Source organism: Protopterus annectens, chromosome 1.part2 (assembly GCF_019279795.1).
Source record: "Protopterus annectens isolate FY-2018-M chromosome 1.part2, PAN1.0, whole genome shotgun sequence".
Taxonomy (NCBI): Eukaryota; Metazoa; Chordata; order Ceratodontiformes; family Protopteridae; genus Protopterus; species Protopterus annectens.
This window is the reverse complement of record NC_056727.1, coordinates 974910509-974933411: the sequence shown is the minus strand read 5'-3', so window position 1 is coordinate 974933411 and position 22903 is coordinate 974910509. Positions and strand designations below refer to the sequence as shown.

The window sequence follows — 22903 nt, the reverse complement described above, 5'->3', positions numbered from 1 at the left end:
ATAAACAACTTTTGCACCATCTTATTCACAACAATCTGCTGGCTAACACTCACCATGGATTCAGCTCTTCTTTCCTTCTCTAATGTCATAAACCACACCCAAAATAGCAATAAGCTTTCCTCAGCTCTCTTTCTATACCTCTCTAAGGCTTCTGACATGGTTAAATCACCAACTACTCATCCAAACACTGAAAACCATCTCCTTGGATAATCATGCCCTCCTCCTATGGTTCCAATCATATTTGAGTGGTAGACAACAGGCTGTCCTATGGCAGGACAAACTATCCAGACTCTTACTCAACATGTTAGGGGTCCCACAGAGGTCAATACTAGGACCTCTCCTCTTCTCTATTTTTATCAATGACCTCCACACGGTCATCCCTGATGCAATCTGCATTCAATACGTGGATGACTCCACACTGACATGCTCAGTCACCAACCACGCAAACTTGCTGTCCTTAACTTAATGCACTTTCAACACAGTTGAAAACTGGCTCTCAGACTGGCGTCTTATCTTAAACCCTAAAAAAACAAAGCTACTACTCTTCTCCACTGCGCTGTCCTTTTCTATACAACCCAATAATGGTACCGTCATTTCCCCCTGATGCCGATACAAAACTTTTAGGTGTAATGACAGACAACAACCTTAAATTTGATTTGCATGTTAACCAAGCTATTAGAACCATTAATTAAAAACTAGGATTGTTATACAAGATTAAACCTTTCCTAACTTCACATGCTAGAAATACAATGGGCCGCTCTCAGCTACTCTCCACCCTTCTTTATGCCTCCCCAGCACTCACTAACCTGAACAAAATGGAACTCAATAAGCTGTTCAGCTTGCCATAACCATATTGCTAGATTCGCCACCGGTAAGCCCTATAGGACACATCACTGTCTTAACCTAAATCAACTTGGTTGGCTATAACTGAATAGCCTGCTACAATTTATCCGACTTATAGTGGCTCACAAAGTACTATACCAACTCGAACCCCCCCCCCCTCACTTAAAACAAATGATTAACCGCTATAATAATCCTAGGCCACTTTGGTCATTGAATAGACTACTGGTTCAAACTACCATATCCAATAACTCGGCTGGAAAATAGAAGTTATGTTCTTACCATAACGTTCCATGTTAGTTGTCTTCTTCTTGCCTTCTTCTTGCTGGATGGGTTCGGAGCCGACCTCGGCTCTGACTCGGCCACTCTAAAAGCTCGAGAGTTGGTTCCACCGGCTCGAGGCTCCCCTTATATCCCACAATGCTAGGCGAGAGTTACCTCAGATCTCGTTTGTAAGCTAACCCCAGCTTATAATAGTAATAGAACAACTCTAAAAGAGTCCACCTCTAACAACAGGGAGAAAGAAAGGTGACCTACATCCTGATTCAGGAAATATGCAAACAGCATATGCCTAAGAAAAGAGGTGGTAGAAAGAGAGGTCACAATCACAACTCCTCTAGGTCTGTCCAGGCCAGGGGGAAGGAGGGTGGGGCCTTAAGAAGAAGCGAGAAGAAGACAACTAACATGGAACGTTATGGTAAGAACATAACTTCTATATGTTAAGTTGTCTATCTCGCCTTCATTCTTGCTGGATGGGACCGGCCCCTAGCACCTTGTCCCGGGTGGCCTAACGGAACAGACTCCTGAGAACAGTGGAACCAAAGTTAGCTCTATGCCTAGAAGCTAAATCCAACTTATAATGAGAAATGAAAGTGTGAGGAGTAGCCCAAGTAGCCGCTGCACAAATGGTGTCAATAGGCAGTCTGTCTTGGAAGGCTAAAGAAGTAGCCAAAGCTCTGGTAGAATGGGCCTTAGGTTTATTAGGCAGCTTTTGGTGTCTAATCTCATAAACAAGGGTAATCAGAGATGTAAGCCATCTAGATAATGATACCTTTGAAACTGAAAGTCCTTTTCTGCTTTCTGCATAGGAGATAAACAGTTGGTCAGATTTTCTGAATTGTTTTGTTCTATTCAAATAGTACCTCAACTGACGATGAACATCTAGCCAGTGTAATTTTTGTTCAGACCTATTGGAATATTCTGGAAAAAAGACAGGGAGGTCAATGCTTTGATTTAGATTTGACGTCGAGACTACCTTAGGCAAGAAGGACGGGTTGGTTCGTAAGGATACCCTGTCCTTATGGAACAATAGATAAGGAGGTCGACAGCTGAGTGCATGAAGTTCTGAGACTCTTCTAGCTGAAGTAATAGCTACCAGAAAGAGAGTCTTCCATGATAGCAATTTTAAAGAACAGGAGGCTGCAGGTTCGAAAGGGGAGAATCAAAGAAGTAAGAACTAAATTTAGGTCCCAAGGAGAAGGAGGATTTCTTATAGGAGGTCTGAGAAGAAAAACTCCTTTCAAAAAGGCTTTGCAAAGCTTGTGGGACATTAAGGCAGACTCAGAAATACCTACATGAAAGTTAGAGATAGCTGCCAATTGAACTTTAAGAGTAGAAGGGATGAACCTGCATGGAAGAGTTCAGCTAGAAATTCAAGGACTATTTGGATGGAAGCAGTGAAAGGATCTATGTCCCTTCCTTGAGCCCAATATGTGAAGCGTTTCCACTTACTCAAATAAATCTTCCTAGTGGAAGATTTATGGGAAGCTATCAAAATATCTCGAACAGAGCGAGATAATTGAGGAAGCCTGGCTAATGTTGGAACTGGAGGAACCAAGCAGAGAGGTTCAGAGAGGGCAGGGAGCGATGTAACTGACCCGATTGATGGATCAAAAGGTCTGGAACTAGGTCCAGATGCCAAGGTCGCTCCAGTAGAAATTGATGTAGAAAGGGGAACCACACCTGTCGAGGCCAGTAAGGAGCAATGAGGATCAACGAGGCCTTCTGAGCGATAGCTTTCTGTATCACCTGAGAGATTAGTGGGAAGGGAGGAAATGCATACAGAAGTCCCCGGGGCCAAACTTGGACTAGAGCGTCTCTGCTGGGTTGGCCTGGTAAAGGGAATAGAGTGAAATAATGTCTGCACTTGCTGTTTTGGGGAGTAGCAAAAAGATCGCAGCAAGGCTGACCCCACTTGAGAAAAATCTCTCTCACAACAGAGTCTTTCAGAGACCACTCGTGAGGCATGAGGATAGCTCTGCTCAATTTGTCCGCTATTTGATTGGACTTCCGGGATGTGCGTTGCTATCAGAAAACGCTGAGAAGAAATCGCCCATTGCCACAATCTGAGTGTTTCTCGACACAGGGGTAGGACCTGGTTCCACCTTGTTTGTTGATGTACCACACTACAGACATATTGTCTGTCTGGATTGCAATCGTTCCCAAGGGGAGAGTCTTGAAGGGCTTGCAACGCTAAAAGCACTGCTCTCATCTCCAGAACATTTATGTGCAAGTGGCATTCGTCTGGTTGCCATGTGCCCTGGACCGTCCTGCCCTGATAATGCCCCCACCCGATCAGGGAGGCGTCCGTTGTCAAAGTAGCAACCGGAGGGAACAAATGGTCTTCCCAACCAGAGCTGAGGGGAAGACATCCACCACATGAGATGATTTCTGCACGTCTGCGTGATCATAATGGTGTGGGACATTGGAAGTTGCTGGTATGACCATTGTGTAAAGAGCATCCATTGAAGGATTCTCATGTGGAATCTGGCTAATGGAAGCAGAGGTATGGCAGCCGCCATAATTCCCAACACTTTCAGAACTAACCTGGCTTTGATTCTGTTGTTGTTGAAAAGGAGTGAGACCAGTCTGTGTATGTCTGTTATTCTCTGATCTGTTAGCCTGCAGACATGTTTACTGTGTCTAGATTTGCGCCTATGAAGGTAATAGTACGACAAGGCGACAAAACAGACTTTTCGCAATTTATTGAAATGCCTAACTTTTGACAAATGCGAAAGGTGTAATCCCTGGCCATCAGAAGGAGATGCTTGGTGGGGGCTGTGAGGAGCCAGTCGTCCAAATATGGAAACACCTGGAATCCTTGTCGTCTCAGGTGAGAAGCTACCACTGCCATGCATTTGGTAAACACCGGGGCAGTGGTGAGACCAAAGGGCAGGGCCCTGAATTGAAAATGACTGGTTCCCAGCCTGAAGCGGAGGAATCTTCTGGAGCGGCTGTTCATTTTTATGTGATAGTACGCATCCTGAAGGTCTATAGAGCACATCCAGTTTCCTTTTCCCAATAGGGGAAGGATGGACTGCAGCGTGACCATCCGAAATCTTGTTTTCTTGACTGATCTGTTCAAGATACTGAGATCCAAAATTGGTCTCCAGTCCCGTTTTCTTTGGAACTAAAAAGAACCTTGAGTAGATTCCGGATCCTTGCTGGTCTGCTGGAACTGGCTGAATTGCTCTTTTTGCAAGCAGTTTTGAAATTTCCAAAACCGCTAGATCCCTTTGCGCAGGTGGAACATCTGGAAGGGATTTTTTTGATTGTTTCGGAATGCGAAGAAAGGGGATAGAATAGCCTTCGGAAATGATAGACTGTACCCATTTGTCTTGAGACAGGGATAGCCAGGCTTTTGGGTACAGTGACAATCTTCCCCCGACTGCCTCCGAAGGTGGGCAGCCGGGCAACACCTCAGGGATGCTGAAAGGGCTTATCAGAGAAGGCTTCTCGATTGCCCTGGTTCTGGAGCCCCTGCCTCGAGGCGGCGTCTACCATTGTTATTCCCGCCTCTGCCTCTGGCGGGGTAACGACTTTGTGCGTCAGGCGAAGTCCCTTGATTTTGTTTACGGAACCACATTTTCCCACTTTTCTGGCCTTTGGGGTAAGGCCTAGAAGGAGTAGAAAAACGGACTCCGACGGCAGAAAGAGTCTTGCCATCAGTCTCGCACCTAGTCAAGGTTTATTTCACTTGAGGACCAAAGAGAGATGATCCATCAAACGGGGAGTTAGTGAAAGACGTCTTGAAGGGGTCCGCAAAATTGTATAGCCGCATCCAGGCATGCCTACGTAAGGCCACACCTGTCCCTGCGGCCCTACTCGCTCCATCAGCCGCATAAGAAAGGAGGCGCATGGAGGAGTTGGCTATGGAGTTAAGGGTAGCCAGTTGAGTGTTCATTTTATCTTGAAAACCCACAGCTGTAGGATCCTTCAACATGTCACTCGCTTCTTTAATCAAGTCTCTTTGAAGGCGAGTGAAATGGCACAGGTAGTTCAGCGAACGCATAGTAAATGTCGCTGACGAAAACATCCGCTTCCCGTACCTGTCCATGGACCTAGATTCCTTGTTAGGTGGATGGACAGGTACTGAAGGATCAGCTAGTTCCTTCTTAGTGGCAGCAGCTACCACCATAGCATCCACAGAAACTCCTTTTGTCAAGAACTGCTTGTCTGCTGGTGCCGTTATGAATTTGGAGGGTCTCCTGGGAGTGGGATCTACTGAATCAGGAGCCGTCCATGCCTTTTTAGCAACCACCTGCATGAGGGAGTCAAGGGGGACACCCAGGAGGTGGAAGGACGAGAGCCAACGCCTCAAGATATACAGATTCATCCTCCGAAGGGTTAAGGGCTGGCCAATTTCCCTCTGCTTCAGGATCTCTAGAATGTCTGCAAAGAGACATCTTCAGAAGGGGAACGGGGAACCCTCGGAATCATCTAAATCTGTATCAGATGTGATTGACTCAGGTGAGTCAATGTGTTTCCTCTTACACTTCCTCTTCCGAGGGAGCTCTTCTGCCAAATCAGGAGAGGCCTCGGAAGAGGATGAGATCCCCACAGGGGGCTCCTGAGGAGCTGGCTCTCTGCGGTCCGGGATGAGGGAGTGAGTCGACTTGACCTGAGGCACCGTAGAGGGAGGGGCGGACGGCGCCGACTGTGGAGTAGAGCCAGGCTCTAACACACTCCGCATGACCTTGAAAGCACCCCTGTCAGACAAAGCCAGAGGTCCCCGCTCCGAGAAGCTGAGAACCCCCCTCGGCACCAACAGTGATGGCTCCGAGGCTGATGTCGGAGCCGAACTCACCAGCGCCGAAGCTCCGAGAGGAAGAGCGGGGTCGGACAAGGGCCCGATGCCACTCACCCCCTCGGAGCCGACGATGGAAGTCCGGCGCCGAGATTCTTCTAAGGAAGAAATCGGAGCCGACGACGGAGCCGAAGACAATTGTATCGGCTCCGACGCTACCACAGTCTCGGTTCCGACACGACCCGGCTCCGAGCTCAACGGAGTCGGAGGAGGAATATATTGATGGACAAGGGCAGGCATCGACTGATGAGTCGGGCTCTGAAGCATCTGGGCTAGTGCCTTGGACTTAAGAAGTCGACTCACTACCCTCTGAAGGTCATGATCCGATAGCCTCGATGACCTAGAGGAATGAGATTTATGGCTCCGTTCAGACAGCAGGGGAGATCCTAGAGCCGAATGAACGGAGCCAAGGGACGGTGACCTGGACCTCTTCCTCGATGTCTGTTCCGAAGATCTGGACGGAGCCGACACGGGAACCTCTATTACCTCGGCTCCAGCCGGAGCCGAGGGAACCACAGAAACTGTGGACTGAGACTCATCGGCTCCAGCCGGAGCCGATGTAGGCGGAGGTTTAGAAGCTTTAGGTCTCGGCTCAGTTGCTGGAGCCGAGGACCTAGAAGCCTTAGAGGGCTTCCCAGAGACAGAAAGGGAATCCTCCGGCTTAAGAAGACCCCTCAGGATCAACTTATTTTTTCTTTCCTGCAGGACCCTGGGGCTGAAGCCGTGGCATACAGCACAGGAGTCCTGCAGGTGCAAAGGCCCCAGGCAATAGACACAAGAAGTGTGACCGTCTGTCAGAGACATTTTCTGACAGCACGCATCACACTTCTTGAAGCCTGAGACCTTTGTGTCTTTAGACATCCTAAACAAAAGTGTAATCACACACACTCAACAAACACACTGATTACACTAATCTACTTTTAAAAACTCAAAAAATAAACAATTAACTAAAGTTTACCAAGAGTAACACACACACACAACTAGGGGATGGAGAAAGGCCAGAAGGCCCGAGAGAGAACTTTAAAAGTTCTTTGGAAAAAAATTGGGATTTTCCGGAAAAACGGAGTAGAAAAACCCACTACACTAAGGGAAATATATTTAAACTCAAAAATATAGGGTTTTAAGTGATCTAATTTTACCAAAATTACACTTACCAACAAGCCGGTAGAAAAACCAACACCCCGATGCTGTAGCGGCAAACGAGATCTGAGGTAACTCTCGCCTAGCATTGTGGGATATAAGGGGAGCCTCGAGCCGGTGGAACCAACTCTCGAGCTTTTAGAGTGGCCGAGTCGGAGCCGAGGTCGGCTCCGAACCCATCCAGCAAGAATGAAGGCGAGATAGACAACTTAACATCTCTCTGTTTGCCAACTCTGTACGTAAAATTTGGAACTCTCTTCCTGCTAACCTTATTTTACATCACACTGGTTATGTACATGTTCCCATCCTGACTAACGCCTCTCTATCAGGATGTCCTTATGTCTTCCTCGTTACCTTAGTGGTGTACTAACTTGCTATTCTATAACTTAGAAATGTAATTCATGAGAGTATGTATAATTTCTTCTGTCCAAACTTTTGAATAATTGTTACCTTAGTGGTGTACTAACTTGTTAATCTATTTCTTAGAAATTTAAATCAGAAGAGTATTAGTCTATTAGTTACAAATTTAAATCATGAGCGTACGTATAATTTCTGCTGTCCAAACATTTGAATACTAACTGCACATTATATGTAATTATTTTTGGCAGTATATGTGTATGCAATGGAGCTTTTCTCCCCGGGCCTCCGCTGAAAATGGACATGTATCCAGTCGGACTATCCCGGTCAACAAATGTAAAATAATAAAAAAAAAAAAAATAATAAGTTATATCTCCATCCATTTTATTAGTGTAACCCACATGAAGATTTTTCTTCCACCAACAGCTGACAAAAAGAACCCCGCTAACAAACACAGACTTTTTTTTTTTTTTATCACAGAAGGCAAATGCCAACTTGGACGCAGAGGAAGAGAGTAAAAGACTTTATTAACTGAGCTTTTACCTTTTTTTTTTTGTGTGAAAATTCTTCACGACTTCTCAGTATAAGTACCAACACATTGCTCTCCCTCAGCTGTTCATGAAGGAATTAAAAGCAGTCAGATGAAGGTTGATGCAAATAAAGCAGTCCTATCTGCTGCATCTGTGGTGTCAAAACTGTACCACACCACAAGAAAAGATGTGATACACATCTAACTCCTCCCGCTAAACTACTCTGAAGAACTAAATGGCAGATGGCAGACAGGTGAAGAATCCATGCCGGCACAAGTCTGTTTCTGAAATCCAAAGATTTCCATCAATGTGATACAGACCCATGCAAGCTTGGAAGTGTGCAATGCAAAAAGAAGTTCAGTGTCACATTATCTGAGGTATATACCGGTTTGCTCTAAAATTCCACAGCACTGGTCTCCCCAACAAGGAGAATTAAATTCCTGAAATATCAAGCTGTAGTAAGTGTATAAAAGCAGTCCACATGAAGAGGTTTTCCACCAGACTACCATCTTGGTATGCAGGTGATGAGTAAATAAGCTTGATCTGCTTGTTTTGAGGATAAAGAGATTTAAGTCAGTTATATCCAAGCCTGCAAAATAGTTTTCCCAAGGAGAGAGTCCATAAGGACAAGAATACCAGCTACTCCAGGCAACCATTAGACTCTTCTTGGTGATGAATAGGCCACAAGTTAGATTTTTCCCAAGAAGAGCTCTTCAGGGTGAAGCAAGTTAGTGGGAGAGGAGGACAAATTATTCCAGTCTGTTTCCAAAATAGGACATTCAAATTCCAAAGACTCTGAGTTTTGCCAGTCATGCAGAAGGATAAGGTCCTGGCTAGAATGCAGACATCCCAAGTCTGATTACCCACACTGGAGTTTGACATCACAACCTGTGAGGACTGGCATGTCAGCCCTGGGGAGGTGCAGCCTGGCTAGTCATTGAAACAATTTCTGTTGAAGGTCAGGGAGAGAGTTCATGGGTAGGAAGCAATGCAGGCATAACTACCCAAGCTGGACAAAGTAGTCCTTAGCCACACACAGGGAACATGCTGTGAGTCGTCAGAAACACCCACATTGTCTACATGACCACCAGGAGGAGCTGTTATGCCATTCATATAAAATGCTTACAGTATGGGCTTTTGAGTTGAGACACTGAGTTATAGATGCATGTTTCACACTCGGTGCTGCCTGAGCTGAGTGTTTATGAGGTTGTTGAGGGTATTTTTTTTTAGATTATATTTAGGGTGTCTTTGTGGTTTAGGTAGGTTACTTTTAATAGCTTCAGCATATGCAGGTCTGTGTGTTTGGAATATATAGTCTGTGATAGGTACATTGTGGTGATGTGTATGTTACTGACAACCTATTTGTGATTAGTGGCTGTATGTGGGAGCTTTGTCTCCAATAACATTGTATAACTGCATCTCTCTCACACTGCATCAATTTATTTAAGCTTAAGGTGACTGCCAGTATACACGAGACAATTTTTATTTTGCTTTAAAATGGCATTTTAACCAAACTGGCTACAAAGACAGCTCTGGAAAGAGCAAATCCATGATTCCAGAAGTTCACTGAAAACTGAGCTGCAGGGAAACTGGCACCAATGGGGTTGGAGCCGATATACTGGAGTGTTATATGCCTAAAATGACAATATAAGTCACACATGAAGAGCAGTGTGTCTTCCAAGCACAAACCAGTGGCTCTTCATGCAACTACTGACTATTCTGAACACTTGGAACTTATGGAGAAGGTTAGACAGGGGAAGTTAAGGTTATATGTGCCTTTGTCTATAAAGTGCGTGGCTAAATGACGCTGCTCAAAGCAAGCAACTTATAATGGCATGGAAATATAAAAAATTAAAATGAGCTAATCAAAATCAGCAAAAAGTTCTACATGCAATCAGAGGCCTAGAAACTGATTAGCTCACTAGAGTTTAAAAAAAAAGTAATTATGTCTCACAACAAATATTAAAAATAAGTGCAGATCTATTTCAGTAACTCGGTTAGAAATGTTAATAGTACTTATCCCACATTTCTAGGCTGGTAGACAGTCAAATTTGGCATACAATCAGCAGTCTTAATTCACTCGTTCACTCCAATGGAGCTCAGAAGTTTGCACTGCAACTTCCAATGGGCGGGGCCTAAGCCTTTTCACAGACTCAAATGATGTCCTCACATTTCAAACAAATGTTCATATCTCTGGAGCCATAGGGGTTATGAAAGAAATATAAATGGAAAACTCTTCAGCACAAACTATTTTTATAGTAGTAGTAATCTTTATTTTTCTAGGTCTTAAATTGAATTTTATAAGTCACAGCAAACACAGTAACTATACATTTGTAATATCTTGTAAACAACTTAATACCTCAGCAACCACTCAAGTTACACAAATACTGTCAGCAGCATTTGATTCATTTAGATGACAGCTTTCATTTGAAGCTAAGGAAATCTGTCTCTGTTACTTGGTTGTTGAGGTATTTAGAAAAATGTGAAAATTATATCTATAGCTATATAAATTATTATAAAAACGGCAGTTAATATCCATTTACCTGCACTAGACAGAAATTAAATATTAATGCAGTTGAGTTTTCCATTATGTAAGCTTTAAGATGAAATGTTTTAAAACCTTGTACATAGCATAGTTTTGGAATTATTGACACAATTATGAACAAACAATATTTAACGCCTAGAGGCGTCGGTAGGAGTTAACTGCAGATGCTACCTGGAGTCGTCACTCAGATGTAATGAGTTAAATGGAAAAGTTTACAATGATATAGGAAAGGATTCAAGCTGCCCAGTTTTGAAGAAGGGGGTGGGCCGAACTGCTGGCAGGCCCCCAGGATACCTCTCACTCCAGAAAGTATTGCTTTTCTGGGTGCCAATCTCAATTTAAATATTTTTATGCCTCAATCAAAGTAGCTAGAATGTGCCTGTTAGCACCCTCAATATGCTGGAGACACGTGCGTGGGAATGGGGGGAGGCAGCAACTGAGGGACTGGCTGCATACTGCTGCAAAATGCAGAGTTAAAACGTACTTAAGGAAGGCTTGCAGGAAACAATGAATAATCTATAGCCTAGTAAGCAAATTTTTTCCCTTTGCCTTTTTTTCTTATGTTTAACACAACCTGATTAGCTCCAGAAATCAGCTATGGCTCTATTATTTACAATTATCTTATTACCTAAAGATACTTTACCGACACATGGGAGGAGAGGATATCTCTAGTACTACAGGATCTGCTAATGCAAGACCTATGGGACATGGGATGAGCAATGGCATATAATAAGCTAAGGCAGTAGTCCCTGCTTAAGTGGGCACTGTGGTCTAGCACCACAACTCCTACTCACATGGACAACTAAAATGCCACAGATAGATTAATGTTATTGATATGCACTGTAATCTTTGATGCTAACCCTTTTAAACTGATGTGGTTGAGGTAATTTAACTTTGTTGTAAAACCATGCTTTCATTCACAAGTTGAAGCTAAAGTTTAATGCTTCAAATCTAAAGCAATGTGAAATATATTTGTAACAAATGTTAGCAAAATGATTGCCTTAAAAAAGCTTCTAGGAAGCTAATGCGTGAAAAGAGATGCATCACAGAAAGCAAACAGAATCACAAGCAATGCTTCCTATCTTCAGAACTGTTAAAAAGCTTAAACAAATATCAAAAGTATATTAGAAGTACTAAATGGAATTACTACATAAATCTCCATAATAAACAACATACTTGAAAGTGCTAAGGAGCTCGTGAATAATCTAGTAAACTTTCCAGCAGATGTAGACCCAGGCAACAATTTTGCCAGTCATTTCAAGATCAGCTCTGCCAAATACACACCCACCTCACAAAGCGCAATTTCTAAACAGGTTACTTGGCATACAGGGATGGTGCCCTTACTGCGACCCAGGCAACCAGGCTTTGATTAGCAGCCCTGACAGTGGAGGAGCAAAGGAAGAGGAGTAACTTGCTTGCTTCTTCTAGGTAGTGGGAGGGGTTTGTGTATATTTGGGGGCAAACACGGTTATGCAAGCTCTCTGAAGGAGTTGTGCTCCCAGGAGAAGGGAAGGGTTGTTTGAGGGAATACCTCTTGTAGAAGTGATGAACATTCTCTGAAGATAGTCTACTACCTGCCACTCCCATGTACCTAGTGGACTGTGCAGTTAGGGCTGGGGAGAAAAAGAAACAAAAATGTGAATCAACCCAACTGTTGTCTAAATGAGGGCCTCTCCTAGTCAACCATCAACCCAGTGAAAGTAACCAATGGATCAAATGGCCACAAAGGGGGGCTAATGGACAAAAAGTGGGGGTACAAGCGATAAAAAAGCCCCACACAAACACACCTTTTACCTGATCACTTAAATCTTCCCCAACAATATATTCACCGTCAAATCTATTAGAGTAGTCCTCATCAAAATATAATTCAACAAACATCAAGTCACAGTTCAACATCAAATGATAACCTATCACCCACTTTCCTATTAAAAAAATGGGAAACAGCACTGTATACACACTTTCATAGTACAAATATGCCTAACAGAAGAAAATTCATCTACCTAAAATGAATCCAAAATGTTACTACTATGCAGGAAAAGAGAGAGAGATGCTGAAAACCAATGTCTACATTATAGGTTCATAGGCGTGTACTTCGCTAATGGTCCTGGAGCCTTTACAAGCCTAGCCCAAAAAAACTGCCCAGGCACCGTGCCATCTGATGTTAGTTCACAGTGCCCCTATCCAGTAAGGCAACTGGAATGATCCCTGGAGTGAACTTTTTGTTACCCATCCACTTGTTAAGATTTCTCTTGAAGAGGGCCAGTCAGGTACTCTGCTTGACATGAATGGGAAGCTTATTACACAGTATGGACAGTCTTTGGGAGATGAACCTGCCCCTCCAACATGTTCCATTAATTGTGGTAATGAGGCTGTGATCTCTGGAGCGTGTAGGGATTGGGATTTCTTTAGGTGTAGCATTTCAAGTAGGGCTGGGTCGACATGGCTTTTTAAGTCAAGCAGAGATCACCTCTAAGTAGATAAGAGACTGAGAACAGCTGACATTAATCCTACTATCCAAATTCTTGAGAAGGATGGTGCACATGCAAGTTTATGCACTTTAACCAAGAACAATAAACTCGTACTGACGAACTATGGTGTCTACCCAGGGAAAAACACACAGTCACTGCTAGCCTAGCTAGTGAAATATACACTCACAACGTGGGATGCTGGTAAGTGCAGCAATGTTTCTAGATTTTTCGAAGTCCAGTGATGTGGTCACAGTGCTATGTAAGCTGCAGAACATAGTACAACACATTTTCAGTGCAGGCTAACTTATTAGCTACCTGAAAGACACATCATCAGCTTATTGCAAGGAATAACTGTCCACTCCACAAATTCATACTAAATACATGGCTCTCACAAGATTGCATCCTAGGCCATTTCCTATTTACTGTTTTATAAATGACCTGTATATTAACACAAGACCACCACCAAGATATTACAGTATGATGACAACACTACTGCCACTATTACACAGAAACAGCATTCTAGTGACAAACACCTCATCTTGCTAAAACATTCTGAAATAAACACATGCTTTTCAGCCATACTAACATGTCCACTGCACTACAAATAATTCAAGCAGAAAACATATGCAACGTTATAAATATTTAAGGGGCAATACTGCCAAATTAATTTTTGATAACCATGTCAACACCACAGTCAAAGATAAATACAAAAAATCAGCATTACAAAATGACCATCTTTCACCACTAAAATTACAAACTGCCGAGACACATTGACACAATCTCTTCTATGACACAAGTGACATTGGTAATCTGATTAAAACCACACACAGTAAACTAGAATCAACATGCACATAACAGCCAGATTTGCACATCAATCACACATCTACACAGCTGTATAATTCTAAGTAAACTAAATCAGATGTCATACCACAACAAAATTAAATGCTTTTATCTTACATTTACTTAAACTTCTACATTCAAACAAATGCAGAGTCCAAACCACTCTACTACTGTACTAATAAAAAGACCCCTTAGATCTTCCAATAAAGGTTGACTACACATCCACAAAACTAAAACAAAGCTGGGAACATGGTGCCAAGCATACCTCTATTTAATAAATAGAACCCACACCCCAAATTAGCTTTACATCATCTTGTAAAGCATTCATAAGCTCCTCATTATATATCTGTACATATATGTGTGTGTGTGTGTGTGTGTGTGTGTGTGTGTGTGTGTATATATACATATACATATACTTACACACAGACACACACATATATATATATATATATATATATATATATATATATATATATACACACGCACACACATATATATATATATATATATATATATATATATATATATAGAGAGAGAGAGAGAGAAAGAAATAACAATATTACGTAGTACATATCATAGCTACAGCTATATCATACCTTTTCACCCAAAGTTCCTTGGCTTAATAAAAAGCTACTTCTTACTAAGACTTTCATTAAATGTGATGCTTTGTAAATGGACTTCGTGCCTTTCTTTGGATACATTGTGTTGCTTAAGGTGAAAAAAAGATCTACACAGTTAATAAGGACTGCAGAAAAGGACTGAAAGAGCACCCAATGAAAAGCTACATCTCTTCTGGTCTGGTGAAAGTGAAACAAGGGATGGCAAAACAAATTATGTACTTACCATAACTTGGCATCTGTGTTATCTTATGGCATTATTCCTCACAGAAACGTCTACGATCCGACATCGGATCCAAGACAGCAACTTAGCACAGACAGATCCAAGGTTCAAGCTCCTCCCTCACCCAAAATTCCCTGCTGTCCTCTGATCCTCAGATTGAGTTTGCTAACAAAGCTAGAAGGCCAATTATCAAATACAGAGAGGAGAACTAAGCCCAAACCACAACACTCCAACTTCCTCAGAAAATCCAACAAGGAAGGAGGATGGCGGGAGGGAAATGTGAGGAATAATGACATAGGATAACACAGATGCCAAGTTATGGCAAGTACATAACTCTTTACCTAATGTTATCCATGTCATTATTCCTCACAGAAGGGTCAGAGTTCCCAGCTACCATACATCCCGGGAGGCCTTAAGGAAGGACATACCGGAGCACTGTGGAGCCAAAGGAAGCCCTGTTCCTGGAAACCAAACACAGCTTGTAATGAGATATAAAGGTGAAAAGATTAGACCAAGTGGTAGCAGTACAAATATCATCAATAGAGAGTTTGTCCAAGAATGCTGAGGATGTAGCCACGGACCTAGTAAAATGAGCCCTAATTCTTCTTGGAACCTCAAGATGGCTGTTGTCATGTACTGTAGAAACACAGCTAGAAATCTGTTTAGAAATAGTCACCTTAGAAACTGGGAGGCCACGTCTGTTAGGGGGAAAAAGCCACAAAGAGCCGATCTGATTTGCGAAACTGTTTGATCCTATGTAGATAAAATTGTAACTGCCTGTGAACATCCAATGTATGGAGAATCTACTATCCTTTGTTGGAATAGTTAAGAAAGAACACTGAAAATTGAATACATTGGTTTAGATTGGATTCAGAGGCAACACTGGGCAAAAAAACTGGGATTTTTCCTGAGAAATACTGTCCTTGTGAAAGATCATATACAGAGGAACAATGGAAAGAGCTTGTAATTCGAAGGAAGGGGGAGGCAAACTGCTAACTAAAGCTACACTACGCTGAAAAAACCCCAGAAAAACCTAAGCTAAGCTAACAAATACACGATACAGCATTTAACTGAGCAAGAGCCAGAGGGAATACGTCTGTAGCAAACACGTGGCAAATGGGATCTAAGGGTTATAAGGCAGCAGGGGATTATGGGAGAGGGAGGAGCTTGGGCTTTGTATCTGTCTGTGCTAAGTTGCCAGCTTGGATCCGATGTCAGATACTAGACCCTGCCGTGAGGAATAATGGCATGGATAACAATCAGATAAGCTTTATATCCAGTTCACTGTTGTATTTGTAGATGACAAAAGGCTTTGGATGACAATCCATGTTAATATCACATCAGGTTTACTTTGATGCTTTAGTAAAGAAAAAATGGTGAGATGTAAGCTACTTACCTCTTCAGAAGAGCTCATTTTGGATCCTGTCAGGCCTGGCACCATGGGGTTCATCAAATGAATTCTTTTTTTGAAGCCCAAAGATGGAAGGTACTAGAAAGAGAAAAATACACAGCAATTAACACCACATAAAAACTAAGATATATGTAACAAACAAGAGTTAAATGTACTTATCTAGCTGGGAGCCAGGAGACACCTGACTCTCCAGTTAAGCTGTGTCATGAGACATACTACACAACACTGGCAGAACAAACTAAAAATATACATTAACTATGTCACACCATTTAACACAAGGCTATGACAAGCATCTTCTTCCTTCTGTTTTTGCTGAGATTAACATCTTTTCACTGGCAATATCTTATTCACGTTAATAACTACACCAGACTAAATGATAATTAGGGTTTCAAATGGTACTGCATAGTGTGGTTGGATTACAAACCTGTAACATACATCATGCAAATCACAGGAAATCAGTACTAAAAGTGTGAATGCCAAAAAAAGAACAAAGCAAACACTGTAGAAGTGCAGGAAAGAGCCAGCAGCCCAATGTACTTTCACGAACAAGTCACTAACTGTACTGTAAAATAAAACCAGAACAACATAAAATGCAATAACTATCACCACATTTTTCGTTCCTAGAAATTGGGCATACCTCTCAAGTGTACCTCATTACGAAGAACGTACCTCATTTGGGGTCTTAAAAAGTTCATGTTCCTCAATGTTACACATTGAAAGAGTCTGTCACACATTCAGTGTTAGGAATTTTTTAAAGTGAAATCCATGGTAAATAGAAATTAATCATATTACTTCATTAAAAGATCTTCTTTATAAGTAAAACCAGCATATTTTAACCATCCTATGACCTTCCTAGTTGAAGTTGTTAGTAAGCCATTAGTATGTGTTCCACATTTTGCCCATTTGTTCCACATTATGAAGGCGAGTGTTCCTCATTTTGGAGATGGAAGGTTGGAAGCTATGAAACTGGGACTTCCTCAGATCCTACTACTAAACCCATAGCTCCCTACTTTTAGAATATACCCAATAAAAGAATTACGGAAACAATTATTCAATTAACGCGGTCTTAAACAAACTTCTAAAATGATAATGCATACAAGTCTTAAAAAACATATAAAAGATTTATCTAGGTAGCTTTTACCATAAAAACCTCTAATGCTGAAATAAAAAATAAAAATACTAGCAAGATATGAAAATAAAAAAAATGAACAAGTTAAAAAAGTAACCGGTGCCAGAATCCTAGTAAGAAGGCACTGTTTGCATTTAAATCATTAAATAAGCCATTAAAACTCCACTAATATTACTATGACCCTAACCCTGAGCAGTATCCTTCCTTCACCAAGAATGATGCCACAATATAGAGACAAGATGATCAGCTTTAACAATTGGCTTAATGTCTGGTGTCATTCAAAGGGGATCCAGTGTCTGTCTGCCTGGGATGACATGCTTGACAAGCCACGCTGCTTCGCAAGGGACAGCTTGCACCCGTCACCCCTGGGATTCCGGATATTGGCTAAGGCTCTTGCCACCCCCATAGTGCCTTTTTTAGGCAAGGCTCAAATTCTAAACCTACCACCCTAGAAAACAAAAATGGGAAGAAACTGAGGGTAATGCTGCTCAATGCCAGAAGTCTAAATCTCAAAATGCACGCACTCGAGGCCCTTCTCAGTATGGAGAACATCGATGTCTGTGCTGTAACTGAAACCTGGTTCAAGGCTCCTGAGAGCACCCCGGCACTATTAGGTTTTACCTCATATCATGCGTTCGGCCCCAAAACCGGACCACACCACAAAAGGAGGGTGTATCCATATTCATAAAGGATACCCACACCTCCAGGTTGGTGGCAACGCACGAAGCTTCGGAAACCATCCAGGTGCAACTAACCATAGGCAAAACTGCTCTACAAATTGTAGCATGCTACAGGCCACCCTCTCAAACTCAGGAACCCCACACAGCCTTCCTGAAGACACTGGAGGGTATAAATGTATCTCCAAACACCATCATATTGGGTGACTTCAACTACCGAATATAGACTGGGAACATTACTCAAGCCCTAACTTTCTAGCCCAACGGTTCCTGGAGTTCATAAATTCAAATGCCATGGAACAGCTAGTCACTGTTCCCACGAGAGGAGAAAATATACTAGATCTCATTGTCACAAACATGGGGACAAAATGCTCCACACCGGAAGTATATCCCTCATTGGTGAGATCTGATCATAAACTAATCTCACTGGAAATCCACATCCCGCCCCCACCCCAAACAAAAAGACCATAGTGAAGAACTTCTCTAAAGCAAACTTCACACTACTCAAGACTGGTGTGGTATCCTTCAAGGCCCCTGAGCCAGTGGAAAACAAAACCCAAGCTGCGGAAGCCCTTACAAATGCCTTCTATGAACACCTCCAGGACTGCATGGATCAGGCAATCCCAAATAAAACCAAGACTCTTTCCACAAAGGGCAAGCGTCCAGTCTGGTGGACCCCAGCCATTAACAAACTTTACAATAAGAGGAGAAAGCTATTACATGATAGAACAAAATCCATAAAAGGGAAGTCACCCCTGATCATTATTAGTAAAAAAATACGAGCACTCATAAAATCAACTAAGGCCAATTTTGAGAGAAAAATTGCCATGGATTCAAGGACAATCATAAGGCCTTTTTCAGCTATGTTAGGAACCTGGGTGGAAACTCCCAGATATGCTCAGAATTAGTCCAAAATGATACAAAAATCACTGAACCCACAGACATTGCCAACATACTGGCAGACAGGTTCAGTGCAAACTTCACCCCCCTCTCCCCCCCAAAGGAGAGATAACTATCCCAGCCGAGTGTAGCCTCCCGGACATCTCAAATGCGCAGGTGAAAGCTGCACTCTCTAAAGCTAGAAACACAGCATCAATGGGATGGATGGTGTCCCCGGCTGTGTGCTACACGAGCTAAATGAGGAATTAAACCCGCACATAAGGCAGCTGTTTAATCTCAGCCTTACCACAGGATACGTGCCCAAGGAGTGGCGTCACGGCAACTGTAGTCCCACTCCACAAAGGCGGCGCCTCACGGACCCTGGTAATTACCGCCCCATAAGCTTAACAAGTCTAGTCTGCAAAGCTATGGAGAGGATCATAATGGAGCTCATAAACAAAGATATAGGGGACTTGCAGACATTGGACCCGACCCAGTTTGGCTTTGTCAAGGGAAGATCATGCCTTTTGAACTTGGTCGACTTCTTTGAAACAGTCACCAAGGCCATTGATGAGGAAAGGCAGTTCATACAGCCTACCTTGACCTTGCAAAAGCTTTCGACACAATACCCCACTCGGGTATTGTAGAAAAACTTACCAGCTTAAATGTAAACCCATATGTCACAAGATGGGTTGCAAACTGGCTTAAGGACAGAACCCACAGGGTTAGAGTTGCTGGCGCTGTGTCAGACTCCAAGCCGGTCACAAGTGGTGTCCCACAGGGCTCGGTCCTTGGCCCCCTATTGTTTGGCATCTACTTCTCAGAAGTACAGGCCAACATAGGAGGACTTTGGCTGACAAAGTTTGCAGACGGCTGCAAACTGGGCGCCATAGTGGAAAGTGCATCAGACACGGATATCCTTCAGAAGGGACTCACAGAAACAGATAGCTGGTGCCAGAGCCATGGATTGAAGTTAAACGCCAAAAAATGTATAGTCATACCCTTCGGGAAAAACAAGGTAACCCCAAGCTACCATATAGGTGGCAATCCACTAAGCACAGAAGAGGTTATCAGGGACCTGGGGACCCAGGTTGACAGTGGCCTTTCTTTTGACACTCACATTGCTAAAGTGGTTAGAAAGACCTTCTACATTGCCCACCTGATCATGAAGGGATTCACATCCAGATCTAGTGAGGTTATTGTTCCCCTGTACTCTTCACTTATCAGACCAATGATCGAGTACAATGCCCCATTCGGGATGTATCTCACCCGACATCTGCAGCAATTGGAGAGACCCCAAAAGTTCCTCACCAAAAGGATAAAGGGACTCCAAAATCTGTCATATGCTGCCAGATTGAAGAAACTCCAGCTCTATTCAGTCGCATACCGTCTGCTCAGAGGTGACATGTGCCTGACATACAAGGCCATGTCCAGCCCGGAATTAATGGACATGCTCCACCTCAAAAAATCCAAATCCACCAAAACCACTAGAGCAAGCGACTTAAACCTTAGCACGGATATAAATAGGACGTGCTGGAGGGATAGATTTATCACTCAGAGACTCCCTATGCTGTGGAATAAAATCCCGGTCCATGTGAGGCAGAGCACCTCGCTGACTCTGTTCAAGAGAAATCTAGACCTGTGGATGGGAGATCGTAGGTTTACCCCGGGAATCATCTCTGTGTCACTGCTGGACAGAGGCACAACAAACTAATGGGCACAGTATTTTTTCATATAAGGGGTGGCGTAAGCCACAAAAATTTGGGCTAGGCTTATAAATGCCTTAGGGCAGATAGCCTAGTATAAACCTATGAACCTATGAACCTATAAAAGTTTCTAACTTACATTTCATATGCAATACTACCCTCTAGTGGTGTACTAAAATAACATAAAAATGAAATATCACAACCCTCAAATGAATAAAATAAATGAAGGAATAAAATGATAAAACAGTATAGGTCTAAAAGTCCATTCTCAAAACAGTGAAATACAACCTGGCTGCTCTGAGTTTTAAAACTGGCATCAAGGATATATTTTCACTCAAACCTGGAGCTTCATTTGCCTGTAAAACCACTTGCCAGTATGTCTCCCTATACTCTATTTTTTCTTCCCACATACCTCCTCTAATGTTCCAAGGTATAGACTCCAATACAAAAAAATAAATATATTTTGCATTTTTTATAATTAAGGGTATGTTCACATAATGCACTATTCATATTTTTAATTCTTATATTTAGCAATGCTCATAAATATGCTTTAAGGTTCTTTCAGTTTTACCTACAAAAAGCCTTACATGCTTCACAGGTGGCCAGGTAAACTAATCCTTTACTATCATAGCTGTTAATATGCCTTGGCTCTAATCATTATGTCTAATAGGGATGTAAATACAGTCACTGTTACTAATGTACATACACACTGAGTGCACCTTCCACATTTAAAAGTGCCTTCCTTCATTTTCCCTTTACTCTGGTAAAGTGTTTTTATTCTGCTCCAGTACTTCTTTTAAATTGTAACCTTTTTTTATAAATAAATTAAACAAATTGTCTACATCAGTGAAAATCCTGAAAAAATCCCAGTACGTGTTAATCCTTGATAATAGCCACATCCTTACTGCATCTCAAAAAAAGGTACCTCCATATTCCAAAATGTATTCACTCTCAATTCCACACCTTGTATTTTACTATTAATTTTAAGTCTTGTTCATAGGTTGGTACTAGGCTATCAGCCCTAGGGCCTATACAAGCCTAGCCATAACAATTCCCAGGCTATTTCTTCCCACATTATTTACTTTCCTGGACCCTTGTCTAGCAGGGCGACTGACGTGATCCCTGGGGTGAATTTCCTTTCTTCCATCCAATCGTCAAGGTTCCTCTTGAAGAGGTCCAAAGAGGCACTCTGCTTGACATGCATGGGCAATCTATTCCAGAGTCTGGGGAGTCTCTGAGTCAGGAACCTATCCCTCCCGCATGTTTTGTTTATTGTGATGACAAGGTTTAGATCCCTGGAGCGTGTAGCTCTGAGGGATTGGTATTTCTTTAAGTGTAGCATGTCCAACAGCTCTGGGTTTGACATGGCCTTGTATGTTTAGCAGAGATCGCCTCTGAGTAGATGATATGCGACAGAGTATAGCTGGAGTTTTTTAAGGCGGTCAGTGTAGGGCATCTGCTTTAGGCCTGTGATTCTTTTAGTGAGGTATTTCTGAGGCCTTTCCAGTTGTTGCAGATGTCTTGAGAGGTACATACCAAATGGGGCGTTGTATTCTATAATGGGTCTAATGAGGGATGAGTACAGTGGGACAATGACCTCCTTTTTTCTGGATGAAAAGCCCTTGTTCAATAGTATTTCCATCTTTCCCCAATACTGGGACAAAATACTTTTCTACCCTCCTTTACTCCATTAATAACATCTATCACTTTTTCGGGGTATCTTCTTTCCAAAAACATATTTTTGATACATCACATTCTAACAGGAAATGATCCTCTTCCAAAGTCATTCTGGAGGCCCTAATTAGTTCACCTTTTACTATGTTTCGCTTTTGCTTGTATGGATGTGCACTTGTAAAATATAAGTAAGAGTTTGAGAATGTTTTTTTTCCTGTAAATGACAGATTTGAACTTCTGCTTCTCTTACACTTCATGTATAGTTACATATGTGTAATTAATCTTGGATCTCTCCATTTTGTATATAAACTTTAAAAAATCTGTTGTCTATTCTACAAATTCCCTTAACTTTTCTTATGTGCTATTCCAAAAATACAAATCTCATTCAAGAATATTTTGTACAGACTCCAATGTTTTGCGTAGGGGGAATTGTTTTTGTTCCCACATTTGAAGTACAACACTGGCATAAGTAGGGGCCCAACTTGTGCCCATAGCCACTCCACTTTTTTCTTTACAAACCCCCCCCTCAAACGTTACAGTTATTTTGGAGTACCAGATCTATAAATTCTAGAAGTACTTCAAATTCCTCAAAACTAAAACTGCCCATGTCCACAATATCTTCTTCAAACCATTTTAACCCCATTTTGTGCAGGATGATGAAAAAGATCTATATCAATTGTAACATTGGAAAAAGATCTATAACATCAATTGTAATGCTGGAAAAAGATCTATAACATCAATTGTAATGTTGGAAAAAGATCTACAACATCAATTGTAATGT

At 42.2% G+C, this 22903-nt stretch overlaps 1 protein-coding gene across 1 annotated transcript in view; it reads right to left on the bottom strand.

Moving 5' to 3' along the window:
- The window catches only part of LOC122792203 (tyrosine--tRNA ligase, cytoplasmic-like), a 480316-nt gene that overhangs the window by 227639 nt on the left and 229774 nt on the right, over positions 1–22903 (bottom strand). The window contains exon 7 of the mRNA XM_044059934.1: positions 16043–16135. Coding sequence (XP_043915869.1) covers positions 16043–16135 — 93 coding nt within the window. The remainder of the gene's footprint in view (positions 1–16042; positions 16136–22903) is intronic.